This window comes from Amblyraja radiata, chromosome 43, assembly GCF_010909765.2.
Source record: "Amblyraja radiata isolate CabotCenter1 chromosome 43, sAmbRad1.1.pri, whole genome shotgun sequence".
In the NCBI taxonomy this organism is placed as follows: Eukaryota; Metazoa; Chordata; class Chondrichthyes; order Rajiformes; family Rajidae; genus Amblyraja; species Amblyraja radiata.
The window spans coordinates 1,148,459-1,167,791 of record NC_045998.1 but is presented as its reverse complement, the minus strand read 5'-3'; the positions used below and the strand labels follow the sequence as shown (position 1 = coordinate 1,167,791).

At 49.7% G+C, this 19,333-nt stretch overlaps 1 protein-coding gene and 1 long non-coding RNA gene across 2 annotated transcripts; one reads left to right on the top strand and one right to left on the bottom strand.

Annotated features, from left to right (window-relative positions):
• Positions 1-6,353: 6,353 nt before the first annotated feature.
• Positions 6,354-10,059, top strand: LOC116967993 (galactose-3-O-sulfotransferase 4-like). The gene is made up of 4 exons (XM_033014628.1): positions 6,354-6,427; positions 6,919-7,228; positions 8,781-9,560; positions 9,610-10,059. Exons 1-4 carry the CDS (start codon positions 6,354-6,356, stop codon positions 9,634-9,636), a joined length of 1,191 nt encoding a protein of 396 aa, XP_032870519.1. The 3' UTR covers positions 9,637-10,059.
• A 2,059-nt stretch (positions 10,060-12,118) lies between these two features.
• On the bottom strand, positions 12,119-18,893 carry LOC116968038. The gene is made up of 3 exons (XR_004410389.1): positions 18,865-18,893; positions 12,867-12,983; positions 12,119-12,277 (listed from the first exon to the last, which is right to left on the bottom strand). It is a non-coding gene; the product is annotated as an uncharacterized LOC116968038 (long non-coding RNA).
• Positions 18,894-19,333: the final 440 nt, after the last annotated feature.

Here is a 19,333-nt window from a genome sequence, read left to right as displayed (position 1 = left end):
AAGCATGCAGTAAAATGGTCACTGAGTCCACACCTGATCTCACCTCTACCTGATCTCATCACGACCTGGATCAGAATGAAGAAGGGTCCTGCCCACCTATCCATGTTCTCCACAGATGCTGCCTGACTCACTCAGTTACTCCAGCACTCTGTGAAACGTCACCTAGCCATGTTCTCCACAGATGCTGCCTGACCCGCTGAGTTACTCCAGCACTCTGTGAAACGTCACCTATCCATGATCTCCACAGATGCTGCCTGACCCGCTGAGTTACTCCAGCACTCTGTGAAACGTCACCTATCCATGTTCTCCACAGATGCTGCCTGATCCGCTGAGTTACTCCAGCACTCTGTGAAACGTCACCTATCCATGTTCTCCACAGATGCTGCCTGACCCGCTGAGTTACTCCAGCACTCTGTGAAACGTCACCTATCCATGTTCTCCACAGATACTGCTTGACCCGCTGAGTTACTCCAGCACTCTGTGTCCTTTTTGGACAGGTCTATGGAGTGGAAGTTTTGCAGGAATATGGACCAGGCAAGGACAATGGGACTAGCATCGATGGGGCTGGCACGGGCCTGGTGGGCTGAAGGGCCTGTGTCCATACACTGTGACTCTGTGACTCATGTTTCACAAACTCCTGAAGCAGCAAGCGACTAGATGTGGTTGTTTGTGAATCTACATCAGGCACTGTATTGTACCCTGCTGGTTGGTCGTATCGATTGAGTATTCTCTCCATGTGTTCAATAGACAAGGCCAAAAGTTCCACTCAACACAGAATAAGATGCTGCTGTAGTGGACGCAGAGTTTGTCTGAAATACTGGTTCTTTATTCTACACTAACTCTCCTCACTCACCAACGTTAATACTCCCCAGGGGCACCCGTGACCAAACTGTGACCCATATCTCTCATCACTGGGACACGGGACCCCCCCAAGAGGCGAAGGTTATGTACAGTGCGTGGCCCATCACCCAGTGATGCCACACTGCCACTCAAGTCTGATGTAGGGAGAGGGTGGGGACAGGAGAGAGGGACAGAGGGGGAGGGGGAGAGAGACAGAGAGGGAGGGAGAGGGAGGGAGGGAGAGAGAAAGAAGGAAAATTATGAACATTGTGATAGTCCCTGCCACAACTCCCTCCTCTGGCAGCTCGTTCCATACACCCACCACTGTTTGGGGGGGTAGTTGTTACCCCCTGCCCACCAGATGTGACCCCACCACCACCAATCTCGACACCCTCCCTGTCATGAAAGCCTCGTTTGCCCTTACTCCTTTGCCCCGTCAGGCATTTGGAAGGAAACCAACAGGTGATGACACAGGTAGATAGCTCTGTAACCTCCCACCTTCCCACTGCTAGTCAACAGCACCCACTTCCTAGAAGCTCACACACGCAGTCACTGCTCATTCACACACTGGTTCTCCAGCTCCGAGCTTCAAGCTTTCGTCTCACCTGATCAAGGGAACGGATTAACTGATTCAGCAGACACCTTGCTGAGGTCCAAAGACCTACAGGTATGTCGGTAAACTGGCTCGGTAAATGTAAAGATTATCCCTAGTGTGTGTAGGATAGTGTTAGTGTGCGGGGTCGCTGGTTGGCACGGACCCCGTGGGCCGCGCTGTATCTCTAAACTAAACTAAGCTAAACTAAACTGAACTCTTTCCGAATGGCACAATCTGACTCAGGGCTGCAAGCAAGCGGCAAGAATAAGATCTAGGACAGAGAGTCACTGAGTGACAGAGTCATCGAGTTACAGTGTGGAAACAGGCCCTTCAGCCCAAGTTGCCCACACCAAACAACATGTCCCATCTACACTAGTCCCACCTGCCCGCGTTTGGTCCATATCCCTCTGCACCTGTCCTATCCATGTACCTGTCCAAGTGTCTTTTAAATGTGATAGCCCAGCCTCAACTACCTCCTCTGGCAGCTCGTTCCATACACCCACCACCCTTTGTGTAAATAAGTTTCCCCACAGGATCCAATTAAATCTTTCCCCCCTCACCTTAAACCCATGTCCCCTGGTTCTTGATTCCCCTACTCTGGGCAAGAGATTCTGTGTATTCATCGACCAATTCCCCTGGTGATTTTATACACCTCTATAAGATTCCTCATTCTCCTGGGCTGCAAGTGATAAAGTCCTCGCCTGCCCCAACCTCTCCCTTTAGCTCAGACCCTCGAGTCCTGGCAACATCCTCGTAAATCTTCTCTGCACCCTCTCCAGCTGAATCCTCAACTTTCTGAGTTGGAATTTGTGTAACAGACCACGATAAAACCAATACTTTTATTGATTAAAAGATACAGCATCGAAACAGCCCGTTCACAAAAGTTCTATGTCATTCCACTTCCTTATCCACTCCCTACACACTAGAGGGGCAATTAACTTACAAACCCGCACGTCTTTGGAGTGTGGGAGGAAACCGGAGCACCCGGAGAAAACCCACTCGGTCACAGGGAGAAGGTAGAAGCTCCATACAGTCAGCACCCGTAGTCAGGATTGAACCCGATTCTCTGGCGTTATGAGGCAGCAGCTCTACCCGCTGGGCCACCGTGCTGCCTCAGGAGGATGAGGCGAGATAATGTCAGGTTATTAATGAACTCATCTGATAGATGCCTCGTTACAAAGAGATTATTGTTCCACTACTTGATGATGTTATTGTTACACCCACACCCAGTGGCAACGGGTACCGAGCCAGTACAATAGTGCTGGAGTAACTCAGCCGGTCAGGCAGCATCTGTGGAGAACATGGATAGGTGACGTTTCACAGAGTGCTGGAGTAACTCAGCGGGTCAGGCAGCATCTGTGGAGAACATGGATAGGTGACGTTTCACAGAGTGCTGGAGTAACTCAGCGGGTCAGGCAGCATCTGTGGAGAACATGGATAGGTGACGTTACACAGAGTGCTGGAGTAACTCAGCGGGTAACTCAACTGAATAATAACCAATATTTTAAATATTTACAGATATGTGACTATGAAGAAATATACACAGATTTCAAAGTATAATCTTAGATCCATTGGAAGAAACAATGAATATAAAGGTGGATTCACAAAAATTAATATCATACTTATATAATAGTACTAGACCAAGTGCAGACCCGTTGGGTCTGTTCCCCCAACGTGTGGTTGTGGGGGGGGGGGGGGGGGGGGGGGGCATGCAGCATCACACACACTAACTATCCCCCCCCCCCGCACTCACGCTAATTACCCCCCTCGATATTATATTAATATTATTAATTTGCTCCTTTTACTCCATAACCACCCTATCTACTGACGCATAGCCCCCAACTTGCAGTCACATCTAGAGGGGGGGGGGGTGGGGGCGAGGGTAGAGAGTGAGGGCAGAGAGAGAAGGGGCAGAGACAGAGAGAGAGTGGAGGAGAGAGAGAGGGTGAGAGTGAGGGGGAGAGAGAGGGGGTGCGAGGGGGAGAGGTGGGGAGCAGGGAGGGGGAGGGAAGAGGGTAGAGGGTGTGGAGGGGAGGGGGTTTAGGCGAGGGAGGGTGGGGGAGGGGATGGAGGGGAGCAGGGGAGAGAGAGAGCGGGGGAGAGAGGAGAGGGGGGAAGAGGAGAGAGGAGAGGGGGGTGGAGAGGGGAGAGGGGGGGAGAGGAGAGGGGGGAGAGGAGAGGGGGGAGAGGAGAGGGGGGAGAGGAGAGGGGGGGGGTTAGAGAGGATGGGAGAGAGAGAGAGAGAGAAAGGGAGAGAGACAGGGGGGGAGAGAGAGAGAAAGAAAGAGGGATAGGAGAGAGAGAGAGTGAATGCCTTTTTACTCAACCCAAACAACCATTTGCAGGCAGTTGCTTTTTTCCTTCAAACTAACCATAACCATATTTTCATTTCCAAACCAAATTAAGGGTACCTGTAGTTACAGCTGTGTAGACATTTGTTCACTCATTCAGAGCTCAGACCTCCAGCTTGCAGACACTGATTGGGGCACCCCACTTCCTGGTTTTATAGTCCCTCCCCCATCCCACCAGCAGGAGCAGCAGAGAGAATGGGGAATTTTGTAAAAACATTAATATCTCTTTCATATTTCATCGACGGGAAAAGTCCTCGGCACACATACGGCGGAGGGGGGCTCTGAGCGAGGTGGCCAAAAATGACGGCTGTAGGTGGCGGCGTTCTCTCGGAAATCGCAGCACAGATCGCCAAAACCGGTCAAGAACAGAGTTTTAGTAATATAGATTTTAAATAGAGAATTCCCATCAACAGAGGCAATTAGAGAAGACTGGGAAAAAGAATTAACGATAAATATTTCGAATGAAATATGGGAAAAGTATTTGATATATATACATAAATGTTTGATTAATGCTAGACAGAATTTAATTCAATTTAAAATACTTCATAGATTATATTATTCAAAAACGAGGTTGAATAAATTCTACCCAAATATCTCTCCCATCTGTGATAAATGTCTTTCTCAAAATGCCAATATTACACATTCTTTTGTATCTTGCACAAAACTTCATAAATTTTGGTGTAATATTTTTGATAAATTCACAAAGCTATTTAAGATAAAATTGGAAGCTAATACTGAAAAGATTATATTTGGAGTAATGGGAGATGGGAACAAATTAAACATATCCCAAACGCATCATTTTTTAATTATGGGTTAATAACAGCAAAAAAACTCATACTTGAATTTTTGGAAAAATGCTACTATACCAACGCTTAAAATGTGGATTAGTAATAAGTTGGACACAGCACACCTGGAAGAAATGAGACTCCTCCTAATAGATAAACAAGACCAATTCTTAACGAAGGTAGACAAAAAAAATTGAGAAACTCAGCGGGTGCAGCAGCATCTATGGAGCGAAGGAAATAGGCAACGTTTCCTATTTCTAGAAGGATTTCGGGCCTGAAACGTTGCCTATTTCCAGAAGGATTTCGGCCTGAAACGTTGCCTATTTCTAGAAGGATTTCGGCCTGAAACGTTGCCTATTTCTAGAAGGATTTCGGGCCTGAAATGTTGCCTATTTCCAGAAGGATTTCGGCCTGAAACGTTGCCTATTTCCAGAAGGATTTCGGCCTGAAACGTTGCCTATTTCTAGAAGGATTTCGGTCTGAAACGTTGCCTATTTCCAGAAGGATTTCGGGCCCGAAACGTTGCCTATTTCCAGAAGGATTTCGGTCTGAAACGTTGCCTATTTCCAGAAGGATTTCGGGCCCGAAACATTGCCTATTTCTAGAAGGTATTTCGGGCCTGAAATGTTGCCTATTTCCAGAAGGATTTCGGCCTGAAACGTTGCCTATTTCCTTCAGGGTTTCGGCCCGAAACGTTGCCTATTTCCTTCAGGGTTTCGGCCCAAAACTTTGCCTATTTCCTTCGCTCCATAGATGCTGCTGCACCCGCTGAGTTTCTCCAGCTTTTTTGTGTACCTTCGATTTTCCAGCATCTGCAGTTCCTTCTTGAACCAATTCTTAACGAGTTGGTCTCCATTTATTGATTTCCTTGATTCATGTGGTGGAACAGTATCGTAAAAATTAAATGTTTCAGGTATGGGTGAAAGATGATCAACAATAGAAAAAATCATCCCCTTGCATCTGTTGATAATCTCCCTCCTGCTCTCTGTTCTCGCTTATCTCTTTTCCTCACCATCTCTTTTCCTTTTTTATCTACACACTACACTTTTCCATATTCTTTACTATATCCTTTTTTTTTTCTTATTTCTCTCTTTAAAAAATAAATAATGAAGTTGTACAGAGAATGTATTCTGTTAACATATATTAGGCACTTGTAAAAAGGTACCACTGTATTGTATTTACTTCTAATAAAATATATTTAAAAAAAAGACTACTCCGCCATTCAATCATGGCTGATCTCTGCCTCCTAATCCCATTTTCCTTCCTTCTCCCCATAACCCTTGACATCCGTTCTAATCAAGAATTTGTCCATCTCTGCGTTAGAAATATCCACTAACTTGGCAATGAGTTCCACAGATTCACCACCCTCTGACTAAAGAAATTCCTCCTCACCTCCTTTCTAAGTCCTAGACTCTCCCACCAGTGGAAACATCCTCTCCACATCCACTATATCGATGCCTTTCATTAGTCTGTACGTTTCAATGAGGTCCCCTCTCATCCTTCTAAACTCCAGCGAGTACAGGCCGTGCTGTCAAACGCTCATCAAATGTTAACCCACTCATTCCTGGAATCATTCTTGTAAATCTCTGGACCTGGGTGATGTTTTGTGTCGAGACCCTTCTTCAGACTGAAGGTTTAAGTGGGGTGAACATGGACAGGGCGGGCCGAAGGGCCTGTGTCCGTATTCTAACTGTGAGGTCGGTGTGGGTGAATCCTAACAGTGTTTCCCTGTTGTTCAGATCAGCGGGAATGTTCAGTCATTGGAAAAGACGAACTGGGAGGATGTTACTGATGCTGGTGGTGGCCAGCTGTCTGACCTTCGTTACTAGGTTGGTCTACTTCTCTACAGTCAATGGGTAAGTCTAACCCTGGACAAAAACTCCCTCCGTCACCCGCTCTCCTCTGCCTTGATTGTCATAGTGCCATGCAGCACACACACAGGCCCTTCGGCCCAACTAATCCTTGCTAACCAACATGTCCAATGTCCACTGACTTTAGTTTATTGTCATAGACCCGAAACGTCACCCATTCCTTCTTTCCAGAGATGCTGCCTGACCCGCTGAGTTACTCCAGCACTCTGTGAAACGTCACCTATCCATGTTCTCCACAGATGCTGCCTGACCCGCTGAGTTACTCCAGCACTCTGTGAAACGTCACCTATCCGTGTTCTCCACAGATGCTGCCTGACCCGCTGAGTTACTCCAGCACTCTGTGAAACATCACCTATCCATGTTCTCCACAGATGCTGCCTGACCCGCTGAGTTACTCTGGCATCTTCAGTGGGAACGGATCTGTGTTGGGGGCTGGTTGTTGCCACATGTTGTTAATGACATCTCTTTGTGTCCAGGGGTTGGTCTGATGTGTTTCCACAGCCGTGGTTGTCTCTAGCAATGTCACAGAGGGAACGGTCCCTGGAGAAACCCTGCCGACCCAAGACGCACTTGTTCTTCCTGAAGACACACAAGACAGCCAGTAGCACCGTGCTTAACATCATGTACCGTTTTGGTGAGGCTAGGAACTTAACCTTAGCCCTGCCAGTGGCCTACCAGTTTGGCTATCCCCAACTCTTTGATACAAGAACAGTGAAATCATACAACGCCACGAATAAACAGGAATACCACATCATTTGCAACCACATGAGGTTCTACAAGCCCCAGGTAAGTAAGGCAAGCCAGTGATTCATTACTCCAGAAAACCACAAGCCTTGTGACATGTGTAGGAAGGAACGGCAGATGCTGGTTTAAACCGAGGATAGACACAGAGTGCTGGAGTAACTCAGCGGGTTAGGCAGCATCTGTGGAGAACATGGATAGGTGACGTTTCACAGAGTGCTGGAGTAACTCAGCGGGTCAGGCAGCATCTGTGGAGAACATGGATAGGTGACGTTTCACAGAGTGCTGGAGTAACTCAGCGGGTCAGGCAGCATCTGTGGAGAACATGGATAGGTGACGTTTCACACAGTGCTGGAGTAACTCAGCGGGTCAGGCAGCATCTGTGGAGAACATGGATAGGTGATGTTTCACAGAGTGCTGGAGTAACTCAGCGGGTCAGGCAGCATCTGTGGAGAACATGGATAGGTGATGTTTCACAGAGTGCTGGAGTAACTCAGCGGGTCAGGCAGCATCTGTGGAGAACATGGATAGGTGACGTTTCGCAGAGTGCTGGAGTAACTCAGCGGGTCAGGCAGCATCTGTGGAGAGAAGGAATGGGTGAAGTTTTGGGTACAGACCCTTCAGACGTGTCTCAACCCATAATGCCATCCATTCCCTCTCTCCAGGTGTGCTGCCTATCCCGCTGAGTTACTCCAGCATTTTGTGCCTCTCTTAAGTTTATTGACATTTTAGTTAATCATGTATTGGCTTTCCGCTGACTGGATAGCACAAAATAAAAAGCTTTTCACTGTACCTCAGATCATGCGATGATACACAAAACTATCTAAAACAAGACTAAACCAGTTTAGAGATACAGCATGGAATCAGGCCCTTCTGCCCATCGAGCCTGTGCTGGCCACAATTACCCTGTACACTAGTTCCATCCAACACACTTGGGGCAATTTACAGAACCAACAAGCCTGCACGTCTTTGGGGTGTGGGTGGGAACTGGAGCACCCGGAGAAAACCCACGCGGTCACAGGGAGAACGTACAAACTCAATTCAGTTCAGTTTTGTTTATTGCCACGTGTACCGAGGTACAGACAAAAGCATTTGTCGCCTGCTAACCAGTCAGTGGAAAGACAACACATGGTTACAATCGAGCCGTCCACAGTGTACAGATACATGATAAGGGAATAACGTTTAGTGCAAGGTAAAGCCAGCAAAGACCGATCAAGGATCAAGTCTGAGGGTCTCCAATAAAGTGGACAGGAGCTCAGGACTGCTCTCTAGTTGGTGAGAGGTCGGTTTAGTTGCTGATTACTGAACTGATGGTACAAAGACTGTGGGACAGGCAGCATCTCTGGGGAAAAGGAATGGATGACGTTTCGGGTCAGACTCAATCCAAAACGCCATCCATTCCTTCTCCCCAGAGATGCTGCTGCCTGAGTTACTCCAGCATGTTGTGTCTATCTTCAGTGTAAACTAACAGCTGCAGTTCCTTCCTACACAGTAGGCAAGTACGATGGTCGGCAGGGACACCGTGGGCCGAAGGGCCTGTTGCTGTGCCTTTGGGCTAATTGTAGGTAGGGGGTGTGAAATGTTCTTTGTGTTGCAGGTGGAGAAGTTGATGCCGAACGACACCTTCTACTTCTCCATCCTCCGCAGCCCAGTGACATGGATGGAATCCTCCTTTGCTTACTACAAGGACACTGCCAGGGCCTTCTCCAATGTGACGTCGCTGGAGCAGTTCCTCGAAGATCCCTGGAGCCACTACTCGCCCACCAGCAGCGGCAGTCATTACGCCAGGAACTGCATGTGGTTTGACTTTGGCTTTGATCACAATGAGGGCGACACACCTGCGTACGTGGACTCTGTCATCGGCAAGATCGCCAACACCTTCCACCTCATCCTGATCGCCGAGTACTTTGACCAGTCCATGGTCTTGTTGCAAGAGGCACTCTGCTGGGATCTGGACGACGTGCTTTCCTTCAAGCTTAACCCCAGGGGCAACGGCACAGTGGTGCCTCTGTCCGCGACGACAGCTGATCAAATCCGAGCCTGGAATTCATTGGACTGGAAGCTCTACCTGCATTTCAACAGGACCTTCTGGCAGAAGGTGGACCTGTACGGTAGGCAGAGGATGAGCGAGAAGGTGGTCCTCCTGCAGGAGGCCAGGCAGAAGATGAGGGACCTCTGCCTAGAGAGAGGGAGGCCTGTGGACCCCAGTCAGATTCTGGACAAGACCATCATACCCTTCCAGTATGGCCGGGCTCGCATCCAGGGCTACAACCTCAACACCAACCTCACACCCGCTACCAGGGAAAGGTGTCTACGTATGATCCTGCCCGAACTCCACTACAAAGACCTGCTGGACGCCAAGGCCCACCCTCCTGCTGCCCACTGACCTGCTGCCCATCGACCTGCTGCCCATCGACCTGCTGCCCGGCCCAAGGGAGCATCCTCCGTGGTGAAAGCCACAAATATATAGCCCAATCCAACGCTCCTCTATCCAGGAAATGGGGTCCAAATGATTGTGTATGCATGTGAGGATCAGGTATGCATGCCAACCCGGTGATTGTAATGGCAGTGATTAATCCGGGCTTGAAATCAAAGACTTTGTTGTTGTGAAATTACTTGTACGTTCCATTCCTCTACTTGCTATGGTCCACGTTTGTACTGCGGCACTTCTGTGTGTCACCTTGTGAGGCAGAACTTCATTTAGAGTAATGACAGGGCACGGTGGGGTGGTGACTCTAGATTTGAGGAAGACCTTTAGAACTGGGGAAGAACTGTAGAATTGAGGAAGAACTGTAGAACTGAGGAAGACCTCTAGATCTGTGGAAGACCTCTAGTGTTCAGGACGTTCTCTAGAACCGAGGAAGACCCCTAGAACTGTAGAATTGAGGAAGACCTAGGAAGACCTCTAGATCTGAGGAAGACCTCTATACTTGAGGAAGAACTGTAAAACCGAGGAAGATCTCTAGATCCGAGGAAGACCTCCTGAACGGAGGAAGACCTTTAGAACTGAGGAAGAACTGTAGAATTGAGGAAGACCTGTAGAACCGAGGAAGACCTGTAGACCTGAAGAAGATCTGTAGTTCCAGAAGTGTGGAGCATGTTCCTGATGATTCCGATACCAAGAATTGCGACTCTTTTCTTTGGTTCTGCAGCTGGTTCTGCAGTTTTTCTGTCAGCTTATAATAAGGGAGAATATCCTATAAACTATTGAGAGAGTGCAGTGGTTTGGTGGTTTTGGGATGGATCTGTCCCAGGATGTTAAGAGAGGCAAGGGAAGAGATTGTCGGGGCTCTGGGGTAGAATTTTGCATTCGAGGTGAAAAACCAGAAGACTAGGCAACAGTTAATGTTGTCCCCATGAACGTGACCCCACCGACCATGGGTTGTCCCCACGACCATGACGCCAAACTAACAACGATGTGGAGGGGCATCATTAAACTTACAGAATAATGAAAGGTATCGATAGAGTGGATGTGGGAGAGTCTAGGACCAGAGGTCACAGCCTCAGAATTAAAGGGCTCTCATTTAGCAAGGAGATAAGGAGGAACATCTTTAGTCAGAGGATGGTGAATCTGTGGAACTCATTGCCACAGGAGGCTATGGAGGCCAAGTCAGTGGATATTTTTAAGTCAGAGTTGGACAATTTATCTATTAGTACGTGTGTCAAGGGTTACGGGGAGAAGGCAGGAAAATGGGATTAGGAGGCAGAGATGAGCCATGATTGAATGGCGGAGTAGACTCGATGGGCCGAATGGCCCAATTCTACTCCCATAACTTGTGAACTTGTGATGAGGTGGTTCTTCCTCCCAGAGAGGCTAAAACAGGGCAAATAGGATCTCGGTTTAAGGTGAGAGGGGGATTTTAAAGGGGATGTGAAGGACAAGATTTCTACCGATGGTCTGTCCCATCCTTCACTTGTTTTAGTGTTCTTAGTCTGTCGTTTAATGTGTGTTTTAGTGTGTGGGGGGTGGGGAAACTTCTTTAATCTCTTTCCTGGGCGTTGATGCGACTTTTCGGTATCGTATCTCCGTCCGCACTGCGGCCGAACATCGTGGAGCTGGTGGCCTCTAGCTGGGGATTGACATCAGAAGCTCCAACCGACTGCCCCGACTGTGGGCGGTTCGACGGCCCCGACTGTGGGAGAAAAGGAGGGAGAAGATAAGACTTTATTGCCTTCCATCACAGTGGGGAATGTGGGGAATCCGCTGTGGTGGATGTTTATGTTAACTTTTATGTCGTTGTGTGTCTTGTTGCTTTTATTCCGTATGTTCTTACATACTTGGCTAATAAATTAATTACAGGTACAATTACAATTAAATATAGATGTGTGGAAGAACTGCTAGAAGAAGTGGTAGCGGTACAAATACGGAATGTAAACCCAGAGGTGGCGGTGACATTCAAGAGGCATTTAGATAGGCATATGAACAGGTGCGGAATGGGGAGAATATTCAGGAAGGAGCTGTAGCTGCTGGTTTACTCTGAAGAGAGACACAAAATGCTGGAAGAACTCAGCGGGACAGGCAGAATCTCTGGAGGAGAGTGGGTGGCATTTCTGGTCGAGACCTCTTCAGACTGAAGAACTACATACTGTAGTCGGCCATTCGGCCCTTCCAGCCAGCACCGCCATTCAATATGATCATGGCTGATCATCCACAATCAGTTCCCCGTTCCTGCTTTCTCCCCATATCCCTTGATTCCGTTAGCCCCAAGAGCTAAATCTAACTCTCTCTTGAAAACATCCAGTGAATCGGCCTCCACTGAGAATTCCACACATTCACAACTCTCTGGGTGAAAAGGTTTCCTGGCCTCATCCTGCTCCTATCCCTTATGAGACGGAGCTACCTCAGGCAGATTGAAGCGCATGTGGTTACAGATGATGTTGTATTCCTTGCCCGGGTTCTTTGCAAAGCCTTTAACAAAGGTGGCCCTGAAGACATTTGGGTAGCCAAATTGAGCATGGGTGGGCAGAGCGAAGATGAGATTCTTGGCATCTCCGTAGCGGTACAGGAGGTTCTGCACAGTGCTGCTTGCCGTCTTGTGGGTCTTCATAAATGCCACGTCTTTCCTGGGCGTGCAGGGAACTTCCGGAGAGAACCTGTACCTGTTCACAAACCAGAGGTCAGGTCACAGCCAACAGCACAGTTTCACACAAGTCTGATCGGAGGAACAGCATCTCATATTTCACCTGATAGACAAAAAAAGCTGGAGTAACTCAGCAGGTCAGGCAGCATCTGTGGAGAACATGGATAGGTGACGTTTCACAGAGTGCTGGAGTAACTTAGCGGGTCAGGCAGCATCTGTGGAGAACATGGATAGGTGACGTTTCACAGAGTGCTGGAGTAACTTAGCGGGTCAGGCAGCATCTGTGGAGAACATGGATAGGTGACGTTTCACAGAGTGCTGGAGTAACTCAGCGGGTCAGGCAGCATCTGTGGAGAACATGGATAGGTGACGTTTCACAGAGTGCTAGAGTAACTCAGCGGGTCAGGCAGCATCTCTGGCGAGAAGGAATGGGTGACGTTTCGGGTCTATGACAATAAACTAAAGTCAGTGGACATTGGACATGTTGGTTAGCAAGGATTGGTTGGGCCGAAGGGCCTGTGTGTGTGCTGCATGGCGCTATGACTATCAAGGCAGAGGAGAGAGGGTGACAGAGGGAGGTTGTAGTCCAGGGTTAGACTTACCCATTGACTGTAGAGAGGTAGACCAACCTAGCAACGAAGGTCAGACAGCTGGCCACCACCAGCATCAGGAACATCCTCCCAGTTCGTCTTTTCCAATGACTGAACATTCCCGCTTACCTGAACAGGGAAACACTGTTAGGATTCACCCACACCGACCTCACAGTTAGAATACGGACTATTATCTAAATGGTGGCCGACTAGGAAAAGGGGAGATGCAGCGAGACCTGGGTGTCATGGTACACCAGTCATTGAAAGTGGGAATGCAGGTGCAGCAGGCAGTGAAGAAAGCGAATGGTATGTTAGCTTTCATAGCAAAAGGATTTGAGTATAGGTGCAGGGAGGTTCTACTGCAGTTGTACAGGGTCTTGGTGAGACCACACCTGGAGTATTGAGTACAGTTTTGGTCTCCAAATCTGAGGAAGGACATTATTGCCATAGAGGGTGTGCAGAGAAGGTTCACCAGACTGATTCCTGGGATGTCAGGACTGTCTTATGAAGAAAGACTGGATAGACTTGGTTTATACTCTCTAGAATTTAGGAGATTGAGAGGGGATCTTATAGAAACTTACAAAATTCTTAAGGGGTTGGACAGGCTAGATGCAGGAAGATTGCTCCCGATGTTGGGGAAGTCCAGGACAAGGGGTCACAGCTTAAGGATAAGGGGGAAATCCTTTAAAACCGAGATGAGAAGAACTTTTTTCACACAGAGAGTGGTGAATCTCTGGAACTCCCTGCCACAGAGGGTAGTCGAGGCCAGTTCATTGGCTATATTTAAGAGGGAGTTAGATGTGGCCCTTGTGGCTAAGGGGATCAGAGGGTATGGAGAGAAGGCAGGTACGGGATACTGAGTTGGATGATCAGCCATGATCATATTGAATGGCGGTGCAGGCTCGAAGGGCCGAATGGCCTCTACTCCTGCACATAATTTCTATGTTTCTATGTCTAAGCACTTCCCTGTAGTAATAGAAGTGAGCTACAGCCGTGTAAAAAGGTGCTGCCACGGGACTTACCCACTAGAGGCTTTCTTCTTGGACCTGCATCCCTCCAACGAGGTATGTTCTCCCAGGTGTAGGTCCTGCAGTGCCAGCGCGGTGCAGTGTTCACGGCCCCTGTGCCGTCAGTACTTCCCTGCGGCGCTACAACTGCAATTCCAGCTCGGTGCAGTGCTCACGGCCCCTGTGCCGCCCGCACACCTTTGGCCTGAGCGTCCCTCAGGGAGTTCCAACATGTTTCCTTTCACCCCAGGCTCACTGGGAGGTGAGTAGTTCTGCGGCCCGTTCAGGGTCTGCCTAGAACTGATCCTCCGTGTTCTCCTCTGATGAGGAAGAGACACTGTGCAGCCCCCGAGGGGTACCGCTGTGGGGCTTACTAGTTGCCCACTGTGGCAGCCTCCATCTCCCGGAGTCTGCCACGGAGGATCTCCTTGAACAACCGCCGACCCCGGTGCTCACAGCACTGGTCCCTCGCGGTTGTTCTCCAGCCGGTCAAACCTGCTCCAATGCCCGTTAACTCCAACCGCTGGGACCGACCCCGGTGCTCACAGCACTGGGTCCCTCGTGGTTGTTCCCTGTCCTCCAGCCGCTTCAACCGGCCCCGGTGTTCACAGCACTGGCCGCTAGCGACTGCTCCAAGCCAGATTCGCCTGAGTCTGACATACGGGACGGCTTTTGCTTCGCTTCCCGCCCGGCCGAGAAGTGAATCTTGCCGGTGCGGGAGCGAAGTCGGGCACAGCTGTTTCCTCTCCGGGAAGACCCTTGTGCCGTTGCTGCTGCTGTTGCTGCCGGCTGCCCGCTACTCCGCAGTTCTCCCCCTCCAGCTTTCCCGCAGCTTCTTCTGGTCACTCTGCATTTTCCTACCTGCAAGGTAAGTTGGAAAAATTGCAGAGTCCCTTACCTGCTGTGTCGGCTTTTTCGATTTTGCCGCTAAAGGGAGACGTTCTCTCCCGCAATACGTTTGACGATAATGGAACGCATGCGTCCTGGCGGGGTTCTTCACGTAGTCACTCACTCACTTAAATCTATCTATTTCTGCCTTGTGGAATGCAAGGCACAGGTGAGTCGTCAGCCTCCTGCGGGAAGAAAGTGCGGATGTGAGTCCATCTCATCCCTGACACCCGCCTGAGAGAGACACAGAACGCTGGAGGAACTCAGTGGGACAGGCAGCATCTCCGGAGAGAAGGAATGGGTGGCGTTTCAGGTCTGAAGAAGGGTCTCGACCCGAAACCTCGCCCATTCCTTCTCTCCAGAGATGCTGCCTGTCCCGCTGAGTTACTCCAGCACTTTGTGCCTATCTTCGGTGTAATCCAGCATCTGCAGTTCCTTCCTTCACCCGACCCCCGCCTCCACTCCGGCCCTTTCCCCTCACTCACCCTCTTCGTGTATGTACATTTCTCCCACTCCCCACTCCCCCTGCTCCTTACCCCTCATCTCCCAGCCCTGTTCCCAATTTCTCAGTCTGAAGAGGGGTCTTGACCCAAAACGTCACCTATCCATGTTCTCCACAGATGCTGCCTGACCCGCATAGTTCCTCCAACATTTTGTGTCTGTCCCCTATTTCATCAGGTCATGATAGGAGCAGAATTAGGCCATTCGGCCCATCGAGTCTACTCCGCCATTCAATCACGGCTGATCTATCTCTCCCTCCTAACCTCATTCTCCTGCCTTCTCCCCATAACCCCTGACACCCGTATTAATCAAGAATCTATCTATTTCTGCCTTAAATATATCCACTGACTTGTGGCCTCCACAGCCGTCTGTGGCAACGAATCCCACAGATTCACCACCCTCTGACTAAAGAAATTTCTCATCTTCTTGCTGAAGGTGAGTGATAGAGTGATACAGTGTGGAAACAGGCCCTTCGGCCCCTCTTGCCCACACTGGCCAACGTGTCCCAGCTACACTAGTCCCATCCATGTCCCTGTCTAACTGTTTCTTAAACGTTGCGATAGTCCCGCCTCAACTACCCCCACCTACTCTATTAGACAGTAGAAGGGTCCCAACCTGAAACATCACCTGTCCATGTCTGAAACTCTCATTCTGTCTCTCTCCCGCCATCTCCCTCTCTCTCTCTGCCTGTCTCTCCCCTTCTCTCTCTCCCTCCTGTTCTCTCTCCATCTGTTCTCTCCCCCCTCTCTCTCTCTTTATCTCTGTCAGTCAGTTTCTCTCCTGTTCTCCAGCTTTCCCTCCCTTCCGCTCTCTTCCCCACACTGTCTCTCTCCCACTAGTCTCCACACTTTCTGTCTCTCTCCTGTTCAATGCCCACTCTCTCTGTCACTCCCTCTCTTCTGTTCTTTCCCCCACTCTGTCAATCTCTTTCCCTTCCCCTCTCTGCCCTCTAGCCCCCTCTCCCCCCACCGCCCCCCCCCCTCTCTCCTGCTGAGGCTCCAGATATTTTCACTGAAGCCTGTCTCTCGTGCTGTTATTTACCAGTGGTTTGTCCACATTCCTGGGCAGCTCCAATGTCTCCAGAATCTGAGACTTAATGTCCACAACACGAACCGGAGAGTAGCGGAGAGCAGCGGTGAGGAGTGGAGTGTAGCGGAGAGGAGCGGAGAGGAGCGGAGTGTAGCGGATAGGAGCGGAGAGGAGCGGAGAGGAGCGGAGAGGAGCGCCTGGTGAGGCTATTCCCACGTCTCAGTTTACACAACCCAACACACTTTCCACCCTGCACCCTCTAAGCATCAATTATAAATATATTGGTTTACATTCTCCCATTTCCTGTACAGAATTTTGTTTATAATTTCTGTCAAGCTTAGACCAGGTACTTTTATAATCCGTGTATAATTCATACACACCTCATGTACACTTTAGGCAATATTGCACCTGGAGGCAACAACGGGCACAAGGAAACCTCGGCTCTGGAGGCAGGGGTTAGTCACGGGGTTGGTATCTGGTGGTATTTATGGGTGACCTTGAGGTATTAGGGGAGCTGTATCGCCTTGTGTACACAACTCGTGTCCGATTAGTGTTGGGCTGGACTCCTGCAAGTCCCCGCTACACTGGTGACCGCTAAACCCCAGGAGTGTAATCCTGGAAGGGATATTTGGGGGGGAAGTATTCTTCTGCTGCCGCCCAAGGGGCCCACGAGGCCGAACTCAACGTGGTCTCCCTGAAGCTGCCTACATTTTGGATCCCGCAGCCGGGGCTTTGGGTCCGAGCAAGTCCCGTGGCATGGGGTGGTATCTACGCGTTCTCGTTCGGTGTCCGGTCCGGGTTGGTGCCTCTGGTTTTGGGGGGGGGGGTCATGCATTATGTTTAATTTGCGAGTGATCTGAGTCAAATATATGTGTAGATTGACACAAAATGCTGGAGTAACTCAGCGGATCGGGCAGCATTTCTGGAGAGAAGGAATGGCTGACGTTTCAGGTCTGATACTGAAGAAGGGTCTCGACCTGAAACATCACATAGAAACATAGACAATAGGTGCAGGAGTAGAGGTCATTCGGCCCTTCGAGCCTGCACCGCCATTCAATATGATCATGGCTGATCATCCAACGCAGTATCCTGTACCTGCCTTCTCTCCATACCTCCTGATCCCTTTAGCCACAAGGGCCACATCTAACTCCCTCTTAAATATAGCCAATGAACTGGCCTCAACTACCTTCTGTGGCAGAGAGTTCCACAGATTCACCACTCTCTGTGTAAAAAATGATTTTCTCATCTCGGTCCTAAAAGATTTCCCTCTTATCCTTAAACTGTGACCCCTTGTTCTGGACTTCCCCAACATCGGGAACAATCTTCCTGCATCTAGCCTGTCCAACCCCTTAAGAATTTTGTAAGTTTCTATAAGATCCCCCCTCAATCTTCTAAATTCCATCTTCTGAATCACCAATTCCTTCTCTCCATAGACGCTGCCTGTCCCGCTGAGTTACTCCAGCACTTTGTGTCTATCTTCGGTGTAAACCAGCATCTGCAGTTCCTTCCTTCACCCAACCCCTGCCTCCTCACCTTCTTAATGTGCGTTCATTTCTCCCATCTATCACTCATCTACTTCATCCGTCTGAAGAAGGTGTCGCTCTCATTTTGATGCCACCCGACCCACTGAGTTCCTCCAGCACTTTTCACTCAGGATTCCAGCACTTGCAGTGCCCAAAGGTGCCTGATTACTCTAGATATCGCAACCTCCTCCCGCTCAACGAACAACGTCCTCACAGCCACCTCTGGAGTAACTCAGCGGGTCGGGCAGCATCTCTGGAGAGAAGGAATGGGTGACGTTTCAGGTCGAGACCCTTCTCCCGCTGAGTTACTCCAGCACTTTGTGTCTATCTTCGCTTTAAACCAGCATCTGCAGTTCCTTCCCACACATACATCCCCACAGCCAGAACTGATTAGAATCATAGACAGGCAGCGTGGAAACAGGCCCTTCGGCCCAACTTGCCCATGCTGACCAACATATCCCATCTACACTAGTCCCACCTGCCTGCGTTTGGTCCATATCCCTCTACACCTGTCCAATCCATGTACCTGTCTATATGTTTCTTAAATGTTCTGATAGTCCCAGCCTCAACTACCTCCTCTGGCAGCTCGTTCCATACACCCACCCATGGAAAACGTTTCCCCTCAGGTTCTTATTAAATATTTCACCTCTCAGCTCCACATCCACTCTATCCTCTGTGTTGCCACACGAGTTGCAACTTTGTGAAAGGTGAAATAACACTAATGGACACTTGGCAACTCAGTCAGTGGGCATACAGTGTATTGTATGTAAAGCAACGAATATGACTGTGCCGGGTACAGGTGACTATCACCTGCCATCACCTGCTGCTGCAATTCCCCGTCACTCCAGCCTGTGGTTCTCAGATGCAACAAAGTCTTGATTCTAGATCTCCAATTGTCCAGTCCTCATCTCTTCCCCCCTCTTCCCCCTCCCTCTTTCTCCTCCCCACAACCCTCTCTCCCCCCCCCCCCCCCCCCCCCTCCCCCTCCCCCTCCCTCTCTCTTTCTCCTCCCCCCCCCCCCCCCCCCCCCTGTCTGAGCTGCCGGGGAGATTCAGCACCCACCTCATTGCCGGCGTTGCCTGTTCGCCGCTGTCGGCAGCCGCGCTCCCCTCCCCTCTCTTCTCCTCTCCACCCCGCCCAACGCTGTCCGCCCCCTCCGTCCTCCCCCTCGATGCCATACAGGTGAGCATGAAGGTGTTCACATGCCCAATCCTTGTCTGTCTGGGCTGGGACTATCTCCTTTCTACCTCCATCAATCAGCAGCTTACATCGGCGATGACTCGCGATTACCCCGCATGCTTCTGATTCCTGGGATGTCAGGACTTTCATATGAAGAAAGACTGGATAGACTCGGCTTGAACTCGCTAGAATTTAGAAGATTGAGGGGGGGGATCTTATAGAAACTTACAAAATTCTTAATGGGTTGGACAGGCTAGATGCAGAAAGATTGTTCCCGATGTTGGGGAAGTCCAGAACAAGGGGTCACAGTTTAAGGATAAGAGGGAAGCCTTTTAGGACCGAAATGAGAAAA